General features: G+C 37.1%; 1 protein-coding gene across 2 annotated transcripts in view; it reads left to right on the top strand.

The window, feature by feature from the left end:
* Window positions 1–15,536, top strand: part of LOC132132415 (ciliary neurotrophic factor receptor subunit alpha-like) — a 182,793-nt gene that overhangs the window by 157,415 nt on the left and 9,842 nt on the right. For both annotated transcript variants that reach the window (XM_059544779.1, XM_059544780.1), the window contains one exon: window positions 14,523–14,712. In XM_059544779.1, the coding sequence (XP_059400762.1) occupies window positions 14,523–14,712 (190 nt within the window). The remainder of the gene's footprint in view (window positions 1–14,522; window positions 14,713–15,536) is intronic.

The raw sequence follows: 15,536 nt of genomic DNA, 5'->3' as shown, positions 1-15,536 counted from the left end.
GCTAGTGTGTATGAATTTGTGTGATCTGCTTATGTCACACTGATGATTAGGTTAAGGAGTGGACCTTCGTGCTTACTTTTTTTTCCTGAAAAATATTATCACATCTTATGTATTTATACAAAATTGCCACCTTCCCATAAAATCGGATTGAACACACCGATGACTAGCAGTTAGTCTATTTCTTCACAAATTTCTCAGATCAGTGGCTTCAAACTCAAAATCTGAAGTTTGGCTAATATATTTAAGTGTGTGCTCTCTGAAATTCAGTCCACTGTATTCACACTTGACTTTCCATACCTCAAAACGCATCTTTACACCTTTTAACTATCTCATCAATTTATTTATTTATTTTTTTAATGTATTAAGCATAATTACACTGCAGGTGTAGATGGATTTGTTGATCCCCCCAGGTCTGGCTCAGTTGAGTCGTGATGCTCGCTCTCAGTGGAGATGGATTGTGTGTCACACAGATCCTCAAATGCATGTGATGCTCCGGGCTCCGCTGAACAGATGCTCATCTCATTGGTTGTAATTGCCCCATTGCAGGCCTGTCATCAGAGATGCTGGACTTCTGATTATTTCGGAGACAAGTGATATTACGCATCATTATCTGTCATCAGGATGGTGATGCCACTAGTGTGCAAATGGACACACATTCAAGTACACACATGAGTAAGTGCTGATGGATCTGACTCTCGAGGCGTTCCTCCTCAATGCTGCATTTAATACATTTGCGTCGAAAACCATTATTCTCTCCCCACAAACAGCCTCTCCTCTTCTCTTAAAGAAATCAACAACACCATGAAACCACCTCTTCAAAAAACTTTTTTTTTTTAATATATTAATAAACACTATTATTATTATTATTATTATTATTGTGTGTAAAACTCATCCAGCTCTTTCAGTGTTACACTGAAAAAAAATATTTGATTTGCTCTTCATTAATCTAATTTCTGTCCAGGAGAAAAATTTAGATATATTTCACTTTTGATTTTTCTTTTATATGGGGTTCATTGTAGGCCTTAGGTTAAGGAATCGATATGATCATTAATAATAAACGAAAGTCCTGCAAAACTCATAAACAAGATGTTACCTATATTACAGATTCATCAAATGCTTGCATGTCAACGATTCAAACATGAGCCAATGGCAGAATTAAAGCTTAAAGCTCTTTAGTCATCCCTTGCATGTCTCTCCTATTGCATTATAGTGCATTAGACATTAACATTCACCTCTGACAGCTTGAACACTATGATGAAGTAGTTTGTTCAGCTCTAAGGTTATTTTTCCTCTGGGCGCTGTAAGTTGTTTCTTGATGCTTGGAGCGTAGAAATTGAAAAATGCACCTTGGCTCTGCCACCCATATTGATTCTTGGATCAGCAGGGGCATCCTTGAGATGTCAATAGATAAAAGTTTGTGTATTCACACGCCTTATTCAGTGTCTCAACCCCCTAAGGACTAGTGTCTTATGATCTGACTCTGCACAGCGAGGGGAGCATCTGTCTGGAGCACTGGATCAGTTTGTGTGGGACATAGAAAGAGACATTATTTGTTTGAAGGAAATGTGATATAAACCACCGCTTCAATTATTTTATTTGTAATATAATTTATTAATACTAGGGCTCTAACTGTCATTTAAAAAAAAAAAAAAGTTATTAATTTATAATAGATAATATCAGTAGTTACTCGTCTAATAATAATTATGTTTACCATTTAAATTTTAGTTAACATTTTAGGGTTTAAAATTTTTAGCCAATCAGCAAACTCAAAACACCTGCAAAGGTTTCCAGAGCCATCAAAATGGTCTCTCAGTTTGGTTCACTAGGCTACACAATCATGGGGAAGACTGCTGATCTGACAGTTTTCCAGAAGACAATCATTGACTCTTCACAAGGAGGGTAAGCCACAAACATTCATTACCAAAAAAGCTGGCTGTTCACAGAGTGCTTTATCCAAGCATGTTAACAGAAAGTTGAGTGAAAGGAAAAAGTGTGGAAGGAAAAGATGCACAACAAACTGAGAGAAACGCAGCCTTATAAGGATTGTCAAGTGAAATCATTTCAAGAGTTTGAGTGAACTTCACAAGGAATGGACTGAGGCTGGGGTCAAGGCATCGAGAGCCTCCACACACAGACGTGTCAAGGAATTTGGCTACAGTTGTCATATTCCTCTTGTTAAGCCACTCCTGTACCACAGACAACATCAGAGGTGTCTTACCTGGGCTAAGGAGAAGAAGAACTGGATTGTTGCCCAGTGGTCCAAAGTCCTTTATTCAGATGAGATCAAGATTTGTATTTTTATTTGGAAACCAAGGTCCTAGAGTCTGGATGAAGGGTGGAGAAGCTCATAGCCAAAGTCCAGTGTTACATTTCCACAGTCTGTGGAAGAGCAGAGCACTAACCTCAGTATCAGAAAGTGTTAAAGATATAACATCATCCTCCTGAGGCTCTCTCTCGTCCGCCGCCGACGAGCTCGAAAGGGAAAGTCCCTCTCTAAACCATTCAGCCAGATACACTTGTTATTCTCACAAGCTCATTCTCCTCCGTGCCTCAACAGCGGCGGGTCCTGAACCGCAGGAAGCAGATGGCTGCCTTTTTTCCTCGGAAAGAGAGACGAATGAGAGCTGAGCTTTTTCATTGAAAAAACCCTCACAATGCACGCCGATTGCCTCCTCAAAGACATCGCGTACGTGCTCTTCACCCAAACAAATAACGCAAAGATCGTGTGTGTCATCATGTATCAAATAACACAGACACGGATGCACGCATTGTCTAAACGCTCGCTAGTAGTCACCATGATAGACAGAGAAAGATCGCTCTTACCATTTCTTTCAGATGCATGCTTCAAACAGAACAGTCAGTGAAGACGAAGAAGAGAATGACGTGTTCTCCTGCTGCCTGTTTATAGTCGGTAGTGACGTCAGAGGCTGCCGCCGGCCAGCAAGTTGGTGTTTTTTCAATGTATGCTTCAGACACGGGTCACGACGAGGTGTTCCCCATAGCAACCCCTATAGGACACAGTTCGAAGTTCCCTTGAAAGGGAACTCACCAGACCTGAACCCCAGAGAGAATCTATGGGCTATTGTCAAGAGGAAAATGAGAAACAAGAGACCAAACAATGCAGATGAGCTGAAGGACACTGTCAAAGAAACCTGTGCTTCCATACCACCTCAGCAGTGCCACAAACTGATCACCTCCATATATATATATATTGGTCTTATGAAGTATTCTAATTATGTAACATTCTAATAATGTTGAGATATTGGTGATTTTTTTTTGTTAAATATGAGCCAAAATCATCACAATTAAAAGAACCAAAGACTTAAACTACTTCAGTCTGTGTGTATTGAATTTATTTAATACATGAGTTTCACAATTTGAGTTGAATTACTGAAAAAACATTCTAATTTATTGAGATGCACCTGTGAATATATATGATTATTATATGCGTGATTAATCGCATTGTTATGCACAAAACTAATAATGATTTCAAAAGAAGTGTATCATGGATTATCACAATAATTTAACAACCCTTAGTAATTTAGTCTTAAAATGCATTTTGATATATAAACAATTAGTCAGTAATAAAATGAACTGACATCAACATTTACACAATTTTTTACATAACTTAAAATGCAATAAAACCATAGAATGTTTAATGCATCTTCTATTTATAACTATCTTCTGGTCAATGATTCATTCATTCATTCATTCAGTCATTCATTCAGTCATTCATTCATTCATTCGCTCTAATGAAAACATCCCAAAACAACTGTTAATGTAATGACACAAAGACTGAGACTGTAATGAAACTGTTATGTGAGCAGTAGGCAAAATATAGCTCTCTGATGGGCATTTTGAGTTATTATTACTTATTACTAAATGTTCTGACCAAAATTGTTCTAATCCAATAGATTCCACTAAAGATTCTGATTTCACATACAGTAGCATACTTTATCTCATGAGACTGCTTTATCTATTTCACATTCACACCATGCCACCTCAATGAAAATCCAGTCAGATCAGTGTTTGACGGTGTTACATATGAAAATCAAGTGATCTACTCACTACTTCAGCTTGTATTTTATAATATATATTATATATTTTTTGCTTCCAGTGGATGTTTACGTGCATATATTTTTCTAATGTGACCCATCTTCTTTGTTGATATTCAATCCATTTATGAGACACATCTCATTAGTGCCAGCTTGCGTGGGTTCCTCTTAAATAGCATAAAGCGGTTCACGCACTTAAAACAGGAGCGCTGAAGGAATTCCTGTAGTTTCACACAGTCAGTTCTCTGTGATAAGCGCCAAGGTTTTTCCACTACCTTTGATATTAATTGCACTGATGTTGGCTGGGCGTCAAAGGGGGTCAGGAACCACGAACAGTTATCTATTAAAGCTGTTGGTCAGCAGAAGCGATCCCACAGAAGGGGGACTGAGCTCTCATTAGCTTGAGTGACAGAGTCTGCACTGGCCCGCTTCTTTTATACCATCAGTAGAAAGTCAAATGTGAATTTTGGAAGTGGCACTTAAATTGCTTTTTCTTTCCACAACAGTAGACATGCTCTCCAACTGGGCGTATTCATATTCGCTGACGGTAGGGCGAGGAGGAGTATGCGGCACTATATACTCAAATGAGAGTTTTCTTATCTACTGTAGCCTTAAGTATGCTAATGTTCCTGTGCATGGGTATGGGACTCGTGTTTGTCTAAAGAAGTCCTTCTCAAGTGGTTTTGCTTCAGGACCAGGTTTCTTTATTGGAAATCAAGTGGCAACCCATAATTATTCAAAGTTGTTAACATGACATACACTGCATAGGGAAATTGTCAAATTTGGCTTCTAACAACAATGGAAGACATGGGAAGTATTTTCCATGAAAGTCCATTTCATGCAATTGTAACTTTATTACTTATTTTCTCTAAAATGTGATTGACTTTATATAGTTATCTCACAATGTGATGTCTCATTGTGTGACTTCATATCTCTTAAAATTATGTTATATCTCATAATGTGATTTCTTGCCATATAACTATATATCGTAACTGCGACTTTATAAAAATGTGATTTATCTCACAGTTGTGACTTTATATTCTACAATATGGCTATATACCTCATAAGACACTACAAAACAATTATATATCTCGTAACTGTGCCTTTATATGCTACAATGTGACTTTGTCTTATAATCCTGGCTTTATGTCCTTCAGTCAGTGTGAGTTGATTATCTTGTAATTATGACTTTATATCTCATAATGTGGGGCCAGTTGCATAAACTTATCCTCTGTGTTAAGATTGCAACCAGCCTGTGATTTATTGTTGTCTGACTTTAAATCTGATAAATACGTTATATCCTAAAATGTGATTTTATATTTTCTAATTGCAGCTTTATATCCTACACTGTGTATTTAAATCTCACAATTTGACTTTGTCATAACTGTGAACTTGAATTCTAAAATGTGACATTATTTCTTATAATGTTGTCTCAAAATTAACTCACAGTATGAGATACCCTATTCTGACCATATCAGAACATTTGATGTTCTATTTGAGCCACCAATTGAGAACCACTGATCCTAAATATGAAAAAAAAGTTAAATAAAAGTTGCCTTCCTTCTTCCTAGGATTCTTATATGGAATTGTCCTTGGATACACAACGGCAAGTAAAAAGTCCAAGAAATTAAGGCCCCGATAAAAGAAAAAACAACATCCCCTTAAAGCCGTGATTTCCACACCAAAAGCCTTAAGTCAAGACAGGGTGTTACGGTTAAATGGGACAGGATACTGAGAGAAGAAAGGGGTCACCATGCCCTCCCTTATGTAATCTCTCAAGAATGTAGAAATCTCCCATTCCTCCGGGCCTCCCCTTCTCACACGGTGTAGGTAAAGCGGTTTTCAACAGTCTTCTCTGATACTAAGATGAAAATACAGACTGTAGATATAATACACAATGAGCGGAGGCTCTGAGCGCTGTTGCTTTGAGCAGCTTTTTGCAACTTTTAGAAATGGGATGAATTTATAATGTCCCCGCTGATATAGCTCAACAGATGAGGAAGGTGCTATTGCGTAGCATTTAATGCCGAGGTGAACTTGAAAGCTGGAGCTATCACATGCAATTTATAGATCAAGAGATCGTTATACTCTGTGAATTATCAAGAGCAGGCTTTATCCAGGCTTGAGGAGTAACCCAATAACTGTAACTGTAACAATACTGTCAAGTTAAAGGGACGGGTCCCAAATTCTGTAATCATTTGCTTATCCTTATGTTGTCACAAATAAAATTGTTTTAGTTTTTTCTCAATTTGGCATGCTGTCTTTCAATTGTATTAATTTATATAGATACAATTATTTTAATTAAGCTTATAGTGAAAATAATTTAGAGCGAAAATACATGAAAATGTCTTGGATAATGAAATAGAAAAAGAGCCACAAAATATACAGACATTAGAACTTGTTTTTTTTTTTTTTTTTGAAGCTGAAATTTGCTGAAAATTTACTCACCCTCAGGACATCCAAAATTTAGATGCATTTGTTTCTTCATGGGAACAGATTTGGAGAAATGTAGCATTGCATTACTTGCTCACCAATGGATCCTCTGCAGTGAATGGGTGCCGTCAGAATGACAGCTGATAAAAACATCACAATAATACACAAGTAATCCACTCCACTTCAGTCCATCAGTTAATGTCTTGTGAAGTGAAAAACATAAATCATTAAGATGATTTTATTCTGGATTATTGACTCAAATCATAACCAGAAGTGACCATTTAACTAGAGTTTGAGCCAATTAAACTTCCTCCAGTGAAAAAGTAAATCTCCTGTTTTCCTATGACATCAAAATCCACTCACATATTTGTTTTAAACTGGACTCGTAAACAGGGCTTGATCTATGCAGATTTCTCTCCTGATTCAGACAAAACAGCTTTTCATTGAAAAAAGCAATGATATATGGATAGAGGACTCATATTTTAGTCGGAAGCAACACAAAAGTCTTGATGATGGATTTATTTCTTACAAACTGGCAGTTTTTCACTTCACATGTAATTAACAGGTGGTCTGGAGTGGTGTGGGTTACTTGTGGATTACTGTGATGTTTTTATCAGCTGTTTGGACTCTCATTCTGACGGCACCCATTCACTGCAGAGGATCCACTACATTTCTCCAAATCTGATGAAGAAACAAACTCATCTACATCTTGGATGACCTGAGGGTGAGTACATGTTCGGAAAAAGTTCATTTTTGGGTGAGTTATTCCTTTAATTCAGTACAATTTCGAAGCAATTGGTAATTTTTTACTGGAATACAAATTTAAAATAACCTTCCCATTTGCTTGTAGCTATTTACAGATATGAGAACAGATTACAAAATATATCAAGTGGTCTTTCAAATGCATTAATTTAGAAGAAAAGAAATTTTAATTGAGTTAAAATGTAAAACAAAACAAACCAAAAAGCACTGCATAAAACACACTGGACACAGAGTAAACAGACATTAGAATCTATTAAACAGAGTCATTATTTTTTGTCTGTCTTCTTCTGCCCATTCGGGGGAGAATATCAATTATTTATTTACTGAGGGGCTATTCAGATCTCTTGCATATTTCATAAGTGCTCATGTTGCATGAATAGCAGAGACAAATGAGACTCTGCGTTGGTATTTTGCCTGAATTTTGCAACTTGGAATTGTGGATTTAAACCTCTGAGAGAAGCGTGTGTTTACTCAGGGATTAAACTCAATTGGACCACATTAGCACTTCTTTTATTGAGCTAGTCTTAACTGCTTTTTTTAGCTTTTCGCCTGCCATCTCCTAATTCTTTGCTAATTCTTTTTTTACAGATTAAATCCTATAGACAACTTCATAGTCTTTGTGTTCAGACCCAGCAGAAAAAATATTTAAGGAATGACTTTAATCAGTTGGTTAGTTTATTCCCATTTGTTCCTCGAAAATGCAGTCCGCATCTGTGTGTGTTTATTCTGGGAACAATGCAAACACTTCCCTCTGTGTGTATTTCAAACCATCATTCCAAGCAATTCAGGTTAATGTGCATACTTGGCCAACCGCAAGTTCTGAATCAGTTACTTGGAGAATTAACTCTGTTTGTTTGCACTCTCAGTGATATGAGCCGTCGTTTGCTGAAGATGGGACTAATTTCAGCCATCAGCTGAAATTAGTGGTCAATGATCTGTGATGCTAACATTTCCTGTTCTGCTAGACTTCCTGTACTGATAGGAACGGACACATCAAGAAAAAAGAAAAGCGAGCTGACAAAATGAGGGAAGTTGTTAGTGCTAATGAAATTAGTCCTGCAAATGCAGAGCTAAAGAGTCCAGATACAGACACACATTTCCTTTTCAAGAGTGCAGCTTTTAAAGGTAAAAAAGCAGAAATTAAAGTGCAGCACACTAGGTTTTAGTTCAGGAAATGGAAGTGATTTTTTATGTATTTATGTATTTATTTGAGCTGGTGCTATGGAGTTTATAGCATGTTTAAGAGCATGTTTTTGTGAGTGTGAACTTGCTACAGAGAACCCTTGAATCTCATCATAAAGGCCAATTGTATAGACTTTAAAGACTTAAATCTGGCGCTACATTAATATTTTGGGCCACACACATAAAATATTTATTGTTGTGATTATATCTCAAAAACATAAATGTTTTATTATGAACTGTATGTATTTAAATATATGATCATTTAGATTGCACAGGGGAGGTATATGCAAATTTGTCATAAAATAAAATAAAAGAAACATCCCAAAAAATAAATAAATAAGATTTGCATTCAACAGAAAAAAAAAAAATCATGGCATAGTTTATTAAATGTTTGCATCTATTTGATCATTTAAACAATCACATTTTAAAAATGCATTTACTGAAATTGCTTCAAATCAGCATAAATCTTCATTGTGAAAACAATTACATTTATTCAGTATAAACGGATTAAATATGGCTAGCCATGGAACAACCAGTCTTCGGTTAGTTGAAATTACTTAAAGATAAATTGGATTTCTTAATTATATGTAAACTTTCAATGTTTATTACATTACATTTATGCATTTAGCAGATGCTTTTATCCAAAGCGACTTACAGTGCATTCAGGCTAACATTTTTACCTAACATGTGCTCCCTGGGAATTGAACCCACAACCTTGCGCTGCTAACGCAATGCTCTACAACTTGAGCCACAAGAACACTGTGTGTTATTAGTTATTAGTACTATTACAGAAATGTTACACCTTTCATGTATGACTGATAAATATGCATCATATGAAGTTATTAGTCTGTTTATGTTAATCCAAGTACATGGAGATTTGATATCTTTTTCAAATACATCTCTAATTAAGGTTTAAGTATTTAGAGTGCATACTAATGTACTAAATACTGAATACACCTTCTAGTTTAAAATCTCAAAGATTCTGCAACGTCAGGGTTTCAAATTTTAGTAACTGAGTTGGAAACAAATATCTGAAGAAATCACAGCAAACATGAGATGAACGAGTTAAAAGAATGAGAGAAGAAGCTAGTATCCCACCCTGGCCTTCCGTATGTCCACTGTAAACTCCCTTTTGCAGCCGATTCCATTCAGTCAAAGTGTCTGCAATATACTGAAAGCACTTTGAAAGAATACTGTGCAAAATCCTGCTTACATCTCTTTGGCCTAGTCCGCTTTCACTGCTACATTATTAACAGAAGCTGTTTATGCCCTTTCATGTTTGGTCAAGCAGGCATCAGGTGGGGTGAGCCGCACTCCACTGCCGTCAGCTTTAAGCACAGCTGGGCTGGAGGCATGAATGCAGGGAGGTGGGCAGAACTTAGAATATATCACAGCATGGTGACAGTAATCAGCCAACAGTGACCGCTGGGAGCCTGGCAGCTCCATTTGCTGCTCAGTTGTCTACATGCAAGTTAGAGATCTTGAGTTATTTTCTGTATCTTTGTCGGAATTGCTTATGAGAGCTTTAGTCTTTAGCTTTAGCTTTAGAGAGCTTATGAGGGGGAAGTCGTGGCCTAATGGTTAGAGAGTCTGACTCCCAATCGAAAGGTTGTGAGTTCGAGTCCCGGGCCGGCAGGAATTGTGGGTGGGGGAGTGCATGTACAGTTCTCTCTCCACCTTCAATACCACGACTTAGGTGCCCTTGAGCAAGGCATTGAACCCCCAACTGCTCCCCGGGCGCCGCAGCATAAATGGCTGCCCACTGCTCCGGGTGTGTGCTCACAGTGTGTGTGTGTGTTCACTGCTCTGTGTGTGTGCATTTCGGATGGGTTAAATGCAGAGCACAAATTCTGAGTATGGGTCACCATACTTGGCTGAATGTCACTTCACTTTCACTTTATATAAACATATGTCAGCATAGGTGTAGTGACTTAGCACAAAGAAGGTCTAAAATATGCTGAAACGCAATCAATCATTTTTTTTTCTTGTTTACTATATGGTTCATAATAATATAAGTATTTAATATTTGTATACTAAGCATCTTTAATATCCTAAATATATATGTAATAATGGCTATTCTATATTGTAATAGTTTTATATATAATGTATTATAAATGTGTAATTAATCTATTATAAAGCATTTATGAAGCATTATAATCAGTTCCATGTTCTAATAAATAATTGCAACCATATTTGTAATATATTAATCACCTAATAATGCAGTGTCATTATATTATTGTTTGTATTATAGTGTAGTATTTATTAAAATTTCGAATTAGGTTTTCATTTTAAATTTGGTTTTAGTAATACGTTTTTAGTCATTTCCTCATTTTCTTCTGTATTTTTTTTTAATAATCATATACATATCTTAATTTTAATATGTATTGTTTTGTATTTTACTCTTTATTTCAATTAGTTGCCAAAGCAACATGACTTTTTTACTTTCTTTTCTGACTACAACTATATATATATATATATATATATATATATATATATATATATATATGTATATATATATATAGTTGTAGTTAGTAAAGAAAGTCAAAAAAATAAATCACAGTCATCATGACATGCAGTTCACAAATAATTAGCAATAAGACAAGAAACGTATTATGAAAGTAAATGTTGCAATTTTTATGTCATTTTGACTTTACTGTTCACTATACAGTTATATGTAGCTGGGTTTTGGGACCAGTGAAATCTCATCGTGGGGGGGGGGGGGCTACTCAGCATAACACTACAGAAATAGAAACCGATCAAGCTCAGATTTACATGGAAAGACTCTTTTATCTTGTCTCATGAGGACTCAGTGATATTGTGTGCAGCTATTTCATTGTTTCACTCACTGCAATATGCGATGTAGGACAGAAATCCTCTCCTTGCTTTTCCAATGACACGACTTATGCCTAATCTTATTTATGGGCTTTGGCCGTACTGAACGAAGCCCAGAATGCAGCGAGGCGCCGGGATTGTCGAGGCGTATCCATGTGTGAGGGTCAGAGCGTGTTTGGTACATAATGATACGGCTGTATAAATAGCTCTCTCTAATAATATGTCTCAGACATCAGATGCATACTGTCTTGTCTGTCTCATTTCTTTTTTATCTGTCTTCCTCCCTGTTTCTCTCGGAACACTGCAATGTTACCTGATCCATAAGGAGATAAACAGGAAGCTGATGCTCAAATTTCTAGCTTTTAAGGCTCATTTTTGGCTAGGGGTTTCCACCAGCTAGTTATTTCTAACTGATGGTAGTGTTTTATTTGAGGGTTTACAGTATGTATCCTCAAATTACAGGGCTTGCAAAGGACATTTTGACTCCCACCCCGGTTCTCGGGTTTTGACAGCTTTCACAAAAGTGTAGCAATTGGGAAATGGTTTGTGGAACAGAATTGCAGGTGGAACCAAACATTAAATGTCCATTGACCTTTCTCTGAATGGCTGCAGCCAATCTGATTTGGCCCATCCATGTCCTCATAGTTTTAAACTAGCTTGTAAATAAAATCAGTGAACAAACTAAACTGCAAAGATAATGACTGTTACTAGACACATTTCCAACCCATATCATATACCTTATCGCATGTTTCACAGCCTTTTCAAAGTGAAATGTCCAGTGAATGGTGCTAAAATGCATGTTCAATACATGGCCATATGATGATGTTAAAAAGTCTAGTTATCAAATCTCATATCATGCATGTTAAAATAGTTTTTAAGTCATAATGTCGAAAAAATTGTTTGAAACTCTGGCCCTGTAAATCATACTTTCTGTGAAAAGGCATACAAGTTGTCAAACTTTAACTGTCTCTAGTGTTAATTTCAACTGGAAACTGCAGTGATTTGTGCGTATGGATGCGTTTTTGTTTATTTGATTATTTTAAGATTTGCAGAGATGTAGGTAGAGGCACGTATTTCCAATGAGCCTCGATCTATACCGATCTTTCTCCAATAACGTCCATTCCAAAGCAGTCACACCAGCTGAGAAATCGAAAAGCACACATTTACAATTCAAAGCCATTTTATTTTATTTCAGCTCAAAATATAGTGCAATAGATGGTCGAAATACTGTAATTTGATAGTAATTGAATCAAACACTTCACAGCCCAGGTGCTCAGTGGCTATGGGGAAAGCGCAGAGAATGCGGTTGAATCTGAAATGAAAAGGATGCCGCTTTTGTTTTGTGGGTTTTGAGGAGCCTTGGGGAAATGAGCAATGCTGTCTTTTCCAATTATGAAAGATAAAGTTCAATTAAAATGTAAATGCGGAGACTAACCACCACACATGCAGCGTTTGTCTACATACACTAGATAGAAAGACTTGCAGACGCTGCTAGTGGAAATTCACTGAAAAAGAGAAACAGCTCTTTGGTCTTTGTTGTGAGCAGCTCAGGTGTAGATTAGGTATTCTCTAAATCTCACAGCATACACACTCCAGTTTTCCTGCTCACTCTTTCTCTGTGTTGTACAGATGCACTTGGGGGTAATAATAAATTCTTCAGAAAATATGCTTTGCACTTTGTATAGTGCACTAGGATCTCGCTTTGTTGGAGAAGTAATTCTGCCACCACTGTTCTTCTCTTCTAGCGGCATATGTGTGCGAGAGGTCTGTGCACCATTCAGAATTAAATTGAGAACGCCTTTACATTTGAACTGAATTCCTGAATTTGAATTAGTTTTAAGTGCAGTTAGAAAACAGTTGAAGGTGGAAATAAAAAAGTGTTCTAATGCCATGGTCCATAAAATGAAAGTTAATTATTTTACATTTGAAGAAATAATGTTTATAAATATACAGCAGTATTCTTTTTCTTTTATATCTAATTATTTTTTTGTTAACACACAATATCTGGTACCATTACATATTTCTATATAATTATGTTATGTAATTATGTGTATTTTGCATTGCTCTGATAAATGAAAGCCCCTTTTAATGGCAGTTTTATTTGCTTTGACAACAAGTTAACTACTAAGTCTTATCAGGTGACAATCAGAGAAAACATATTAGTCGAAATAATGCAAATTAGTCACATTCTGTCACAACATTTGTGTTGGACTCACGAAACGTCTTTCTGTCATGTGACTATTACATAAAAAATAAAAAATGCAATTCAGCATTATGTGGGTCAAGGCCAATTCAATTCACATTCCCACTCATAAATTGAAAAAGAAAGCTGAATTTTCTGCAGTCCTGCTGTGTGACAGATAAAGAGCAAGAAAAGCACAGATTGAGCGACTGCGCCACACATGATCTTGAGTTCCAGACCGGAGCTTCAGCAGTGCAGGACAGGCCAGTGATGGATGCGCGGGATGAGTCATGGACGCTGGGCCGTCTCTACCATCACTCATCTCCCTCCACAGGCCTCAGCTGCAGTGCATTAGTCAAATTTCCCCCTCCTCAAAGCAGCCAAGACATGCACGGGACTTCCCAGCCTCTTTGTGCCCCCTCCTCTGTTGTGGTCAAGTGACCCTCAATACCCACAGGCACCAAAGAGTCCGCAGGTGGTCCTCAGGTGTGTGCAAATCCACTGCAGCACACAAAGAGGAAGTGGATTATCAACAAACTAGAGGACTCTGGCATGTTGCATTTTCTATGAGATTATCATTTTTGCTAAACTGTTTTATTTTAACTGAAATGTTAATCTAATTATAAAGTGGCATTATACAAATGTTAAGTGGTAAATACAGTGGTAAGAAATGGTGATAATAATAATAAATTGTATCATAACTATTGTTATATAAAAATAAACATTCTATATAAAATGTATAAATTAGTACAGCAATAACAAAAAAATGATAAAAATGTTGTATGTATTATTATAATGTAATAATTTCAATATTAATAAAATTGCTATGTGTGTGTGTATATATAAGATGTTCAAATCCAGCCTGCATCATAAACTCAAGCCACCCCTGTACCTATCATTTCCTGTAAGCTATGGCCCCCTCACTCACCCACAAACTGCTGATCAGCCCTTTCACCACAAACACCTCTAATGAAACATCCTTCATGGCGTGCATCTCGTATGTAATCATCTCAGCAGCACGCATCGTTCCCATAAGTTCCATATCCCTGATTGGCTCTCTTGTTATTGATTGACAGGTGGAGCTCTCTGACAGCACCTCCCACACCATTACAGACGCCTACGCAGGGAAAGAGTACATCATCCAACTGGCGGCCAAGGACATGGAGATCGGAACCTGGAGCGACTGGAGCGTGGCGGTCCATGCCACCCCCTGGATGGAGGAACCCAAGCCCATCACCTCCACCACAGAGAGCGACATTATCCCAGGTATGCATGAGCTGCCAACCGTACGCACACCTACTCTCCTATTCACTGTAATGGTGGTCCTGTCTGCCCCCCCGTGATCTCTGTTCTCTTATAAAACAATAATAGTGGCTGATAATGAGCAGACAGTGTCTGTAGCCCTGCATCTCAAGGTCACACTGCCCTCTGCTGTCAGAGAGCTACGACAACAAATGAATAGTTGATGCACTCTGAGGTTAATAAGCAATTGATATCAGGTTAACTGTTAAGTTAATGGATGAAAATGAAAAAAGGAGATGCCATATTTATTCTGACACCAGCAAAAGCCTTGTTTAGTCCGTTCAGTCAGTATGAACTCAAATCAACCCTGTTTACCTTCTCAGCACATGCTCCTGGTCAAATTCTGCTCAGTTCTTCAGTCCATTGATCCAGCAGAAAACAAAATCAAATAGACTAAGATTGTGTTGGTAACTTTTAACCTTCGGCTTCCAGTCACAAAGCCTCCTGAGAACCGAGAGTTGTCTTGTACACAGTGCCGGCCCGAGCCTCTTGGGGGCCCTAAGCAGAATTTGATTTGGGGGCCCCCCTCCCACCACACAGAGTCACCTGTGCTAGATTATTGACACAAATGTCACGCTATAATGTTATAGCGAATATTATAAACGTATACAGTGAGGTTATAATACAAAATAAATAAAAAAAACGATACTTAAAATATTCCACTCTTTTATTAAAACTTCTGAATACAATCTGTCACAAAACATTAAATAAACTATTTACAAATGTGCATTAAATGTGCAATCTTTTAAATAAAACCAAAATAGACATCAATATAATAAAAAATAGAA

The sequence above is a fragment of the Carassius carassius genome, chromosome 49 (assembly GCF_963082965.1).
Source record: "Carassius carassius chromosome 49, fCarCar2.1, whole genome shotgun sequence".
NCBI lineage: Eukaryota > Metazoa > Chordata > Actinopteri > Cypriniformes > Cyprinidae > Carassius > Carassius carassius.
This window is presented reverse-complemented; position numbering and strand designations above follow the sequence as displayed.